At 33.2% G+C, this 5,179-nt stretch overlaps 2 protein-coding genes across 6 annotated transcripts in view; both read right to left on the bottom strand.

Annotated features, from left to right (window-relative positions):
• Positions 1–2,477, bottom strand: part of LOC100178769 — a 9,499-nt gene extending 7,022 nt beyond the window's left edge. For 3 of the 5 annotated variants that reach the window (XM_018815816.2, XM_009863210.3, XM_026838669.1), the window contains exons 1-4: positions 2,386–2,477; positions 2,062–2,214; positions 1,652–1,798; positions 1,199–1,315 (exon numbers count right to left, since the gene is read on the bottom strand). In XM_018815816.2, the coding sequence (XP_018671361.1) occupies positions 1,199–1,315; positions 1,652–1,798; positions 2,062–2,179 (382 nt within the window). In that variant the 5' untranslated portion in view covers positions 2,180–2,214; positions 2,386–2,477. The remainder of the gene's footprint in view (positions 1–1,198; positions 1,316–1,651; positions 1,799–2,061; positions 2,215–2,385) is intronic. The other 2 variants (XM_018815817.2, XM_026838670.1) reach the window with 2 other exon arrangements.
• Positions 2,478–2,479: 2 nt separating this feature from the next.
• LOC100181136 (thiopurine S-methyltransferase) lies at positions 2,480–3,799 on the bottom strand. Its single transcript, XM_002126371.5, has one exon. It carries the CDS (start codon positions 3,729–3,731, stop codon positions 3,027–3,029), a length of 705 nt encoding a protein of 234 aa, XP_002126407.1. The 5' UTR covers positions 3,732–3,799; the 3' UTR covers positions 2,480–3,026.
• Positions 3,800–5,179: the final 1,380 nt, after the last annotated feature.

The raw sequence follows: 5,179 nt of genomic DNA, 5'->3' as shown, positions 1-5,179 counted from the left end.
AACCTAAAAGTGTAACGCGAGTAAATAAAGTTTGGGAACCACTGCTTTATATGCAGATAAACCGTGATTAGTGATTTTTTTAGGTGAAGTGCTAATATAAGAGTGAGGAGCGACGCTATTAGTAAATTGGAACCAGCAGAGATTGTAATATAATATTTCAAAGTACTGCCCGGTCGAGATTGGATGGAAGCCAAAAAATATCGTTTGTTGGCACCGCACGAGAACCAGAGTTTCATTACGTCACTTTTCACGAGAATAAATTCACATCGATTGCTTCGCTTGTTAGGTGTGGAATGTATGCTACCGCATGCGTCTTCCTTTATTTGCTACGACGACGCAGAGCGTTAAAAAATTGGAGGCTCATACACGAAGTTTCGATCTCGTGGTTGGTTGGGCAGTGGGCACATTCCTCCCGATTGTTATATCATGAAACGTCATAATTAATAGTTACGTTGCAATAGGATAAGTGACGTAACAATTGAACGAAAAATTGTTTCAATTCCAAGCGAATGAATGTAATATTGAATGCAACGCGTGTGTTTGCGTCTTAGCACTTTCTGGCTGCGTGCGTGTCTGCGGAAAAGGGGGCTGTCATGACAGCAAAACAGCCCCCCTGGTTGCGCCCCTGAAGTGTAATGAAATTTTTCTTACGCAAAAAACAATGCATTGTTGCACGTCCGATTTTTTTTATCGCAGCGATTGAATTTGCTGTTTTGACACTCCTTTTTTTAGATTACACTTGAGCATTTTTATCAATACACAAACTTTAAGTTTTTAATAGTATGCCCCTTTATAGTATTAAGGGTTTGCGCCTTTTATAGTTGATAATAACAAAATTTGGGGGAAGTTGGTCATACACCGTAGTACTGGGATGTGCCAAGTCCCTTTTTTAACGCTAGGCACTTGCTTAATAACTGGGCCAAGCGCGAGCCATATGATATTGCTATAATGTTGCAATTAAAGGGGGGGGGGATATTAAAAGTAAAAAATAAAGCAACTAAAAGAAGACAAGATTTTTTTTTAATAAGTGAATTTTTTCTGTCGAAAGTAACAAATTTCAACATCAGCCAATGTGCCAGTGAAGAATACATATGTTACCTATGTTAGTACCTTGTGGCTAAAAATAGACTTCTAGTAAAAGCTGAAACTTAATTTCTAGTAAAACAAAACTGGTGTTAATGGATACAACACAAAATACCTTTAGTTGTTAACCACTGTTTTAATGAAACATTATCATTAGATGTTTTGAGCTTCCTTTTCACATTAGTTTTATCTTGATGTGATGTTACATCATTGTAGACCAAGTTAATGGGATCTGAAATTAAGTTATAAAATTAAATGCGCCGCATGAAAAAATAAAAGAAAATTAATTAGCCCTTTTATTACAACAGTCTAAAAAACTTGATTAAAAACAAACCAGAAGTAACCAACAAAAAGTATTACTACTCGTGACGAATTCTGATGTATGAGGATTGAGTAATTGGTAAAGTTTATCATATGTGTCAATACACTTTGCAAAACTCTTACACATACATGCTAAATAAAGACTCCTCTCTGTACATGCTTACCACCTGACTGAAATCTGAGTTTTACCCTTGCTTACTGAATTTTTTATAACAGCTTCTGAATAAACATTTGTAGCAAAACTCACTGCAAGTAGATGAAAGACAATTTTCAATCGTTTTCTTCGTTTTTATTCTGTCTGCCAACCGAAGATTATCTGTCCATAACTTAGAATGGTTAGCTTCCATTGAAAACCTTGTCCCACACTTTGTTGTTTGGATAACATTTTCTTTGTCTTAATATAATGAATATTTTGTTATCACTGAAAAATGATACCCTTTTTATATGTTACATAGGTAGATAATTCCTTCCTTTTTTAAATAAAATAAAGCGTTTTTTTCCAACTATAACTAAACTTTTTTTAAATTTTTTCCTACTATAAGTGGAAATGGTTAGCAGTTAGCACTTGTAGTATTCTAACTACATATTGTAAAAAATAACTAATTATATTTATATATTTTTTATTGACAACTTATTTCACTGCACCAGACAATACACCTTTAATAGGAGCCTGTACTCTGTCGGTTTTACATTCTGGATTGTCCTTGGTCACTCTTATTCTTTTAAAATGTCTCTTTTCTCTCTCCATCCACTTTGACTTTTTATTTCTTCCCATTTTGTCTCTAAACTAGACATTCAGATTAAGCTAACCTGTAGGAGTTTTTGTTTGGTTGAACTTTTACATACAGTCACAGTATGTGTGACTTTTCACTTTATGTTACAAAATTAAAATAGGTCCTATAGATAATATGGTAGAACTCTATAAAAAAACTTTTACCACTAACAGGTTGCAAATTTGCAACAATTATTGCACATACTTACCAAACCACAATCTGAAACTTTTTTCTCCACCAGCAAATACAATATATGTTTTTCTGTATGTAAAAAATCCTACTTGGTTTCTATACGCTAGTTCTGGATTTGAAATTTAGCAAATTTATTGGGTAATACACCTTGTTAATAAAAACATCAGTTAATATTTAATAAACATAAAACAGTTTACTGAAAAGTTTTAAGCAATAAAACATGATTGATAACTTTTAATGAATTTGCAACAGTTTTAGATAAAGGAATAACATTTGTAACATGGTGTTGTCAATTTAGCTTGTCTTAATTGTTTTATTTGTGGTGTTTTTCGACATTCAGTTGGTGGCAAACTATGGCCCCAATTTCCGCAAAAAAAAACGAAATTTCATCATCAGATTCAGTAGTAATACGTAAAATGAAATTTGCGCATGCCAACAAATAAGATTCAATCAAGTGCATATAAAACTTGGTGGTCCCTAGCTTATAAACAAGTTGAGGTAAAGAGAATTGGTCGTACAAACTCTTAGAGGTTTCTTATTTCTAAATGTACCAAGTTATAGCTGATAAACTTTAACTGTGATTTATTGTTAATATTAATTAAGATATTTATACAACTATACTCAACTTAGCTATTACATAATGATGCTTAGAACATGTTACATTTTGACCAATAAGTTATTTCTAATCACAAAAGAATCAAGCCCCCAAGATCTCTGTCTGTCATTAATGGCTTCAAATTCTCCAAGTGCTGTGATTGTGAATCTGTTTTCAGATAGTTGAGCAATTTCTTGGTCTTCTATACTGAATGGTGGTCCACAATACTTTGTAGGATCATATCTGAACGTGTTTAAAAGATATTTAGCTCCAACTTTCATAACTTCAGACATGACACCAAAATAAGCGCCACGCTGACTGGGATTGATTGCAACGAATGCACCTCGATCCCAAGTTGCATCAAGTTTTCCACTGACATCAGAATTGAACAGAAACAAATTTCCTTGATATATGGTGACACTTGAATCCTCAGATTGGAATATATTAAAATCTGAAGTTGGATGTTTAGTCTTGTTAAACTTTATGTTATGCTCATTAAAAAAATCATGAATAGCAATTTCAGAGCATTCAAGACCAACAACTTTGTGACCTTTATCAGCAATGTACTTCATGTCAATCGTTTTCCCGCACAAAGGAACAAAGACAGACATTTTCTGCTTGTCAAGCAGAACATTCTCATGTTTAACTAAATTTTCATTAACTTTAGGCAAATGAAACGCTGTATGTTTCTTTTTCCATCTTGAATTCCAATCATCAAGTGTCATCACAATGTTCTCTTCGTCTCCATATGCATTTATCTTACTCATTTTATTTTCTTGTTTAAATACTTAAAAACTACAAGGAAGCAATGCAGAGTTTAGTGGTGCAGTATGTATATGACCATAGATACCTAAAAATATGTTTAGGTACCTATGATATGACGATGCATTTTCAGTCCCCTTTAATTGGTGCATGTCCGCTATGTTCTAAATGTTGTGGACATAGCGGACATAGTCAATATTGTGAATATAGCCGAGATGCACTAATTAAGGGGACCCATGCGTATTGACCACAGAAATAACGCCCAACTGCTCAAAACCGTGATACAATCTTCGTCCCTATTTCGCTACCAAGGTGATTCTAGAATACAGATCTTATAGCGGCCATTTTCGATACCTTCTACTAGTGCCACCAACCTAAAATTTGAAAACTATACTAACTAGACCCCAGCGGTACCGATTCTAAAATAAACATTTAAAAATTCGAAAAAATATTACTTATGAATATTAATATTCGTCATAAAAACTTATTTATAGAATTTTCGCACGAACCAGCTTTGAATATGTCATAGCGCTACAGAACAGAGTCGTATAAACACCGAGTAGTCCAACTGCCGTCTATGTGTGTCCAAAATAGAGCAAAAGTGGTGACTTTGACAATGGGTTTAAACGAACTTGTTAAGTTTTGTTTGTGTTTTCCTATTGTGGGAAGGTGTAAAACAGCTTCTATTTACCTTACCAAACATTTTTTAGAAAAAATGTATAAATTTAGCCGCATTAAATGACTAAAATGTCGCAAATCAACCGCTTCTAATTCTAATTTTTGACTTTTTTTGACACAGAAAACAAATAACACATGTTTTTTACATTTTTCAAACTTTAAATTTGTTTTTAGGCTCAAGTTTTTCTGTAATTTACCGAAAAACATACATTTTCCCTATACCTACTGTGTTATTTTGGACCCAAATTGCCGTTCAATTTGTGTTTTACGTAACAATGGGTTGGACTACTCGGTATTTCTATGGCTCTGTTACAGAATAGCTACAAAATGAACCACTTTTTTCTTCAAAAAAATGGGGGCTTGGGTGTGAAATATTAAAAAGTATGATCATAACTTGAATCATATAAATATCAAATTTTCAATTTTTTTGCGAAAATATAACTTACGCATACATCTATGTAGGTCACTAACATACCATTCCCATTAAAAAAATAATTAAATTAATTTTTTTTATTTATGAATATTAATATTCGTCATAAAAACATATTTATAGATAAACTAATTTGTTTTAGAAGTAGATACCTTTCATGATAATCTTTGCGCCTCCGTTATTTAAAAACTCTATTAAGGCCACAGAAATAAAAAAGAATAGAACGCGCATCTCCAATGTCGGCAAAGGAGAGAGCATGATACACTCTCTCTCTCTTTCGCGGGTCGTTCCCGTTTACTATTGTAGTCAATGGAGTCGATGACGTTTTATGTAGTTTTTCTTCGT

This window comes from Ciona intestinalis, unplaced genomic scaffold (assembly GCF_000224145.3).
Source record: "Ciona intestinalis unplaced genomic scaffold, KH HT000103.2, whole genome shotgun sequence".
NCBI classification, from domain to species: Eukaryota; Metazoa; Chordata; class Ascidiacea; order Phlebobranchia; family Cionidae; genus Ciona; species Ciona intestinalis.
The sequence above is the reverse complement of the archived record's forward strand: the minus strand, read 5'-3'. Positions and strand labels throughout refer to the sequence as shown.

Coding starts and splice junctions, on each gene's coding strand:
- LOC100181136 (XM_002126371.5), bottom strand. CDS start 3,731: ATGAGTAAGATAAATGCATATGGAGACGAAGAGAACATTGTGATGACA.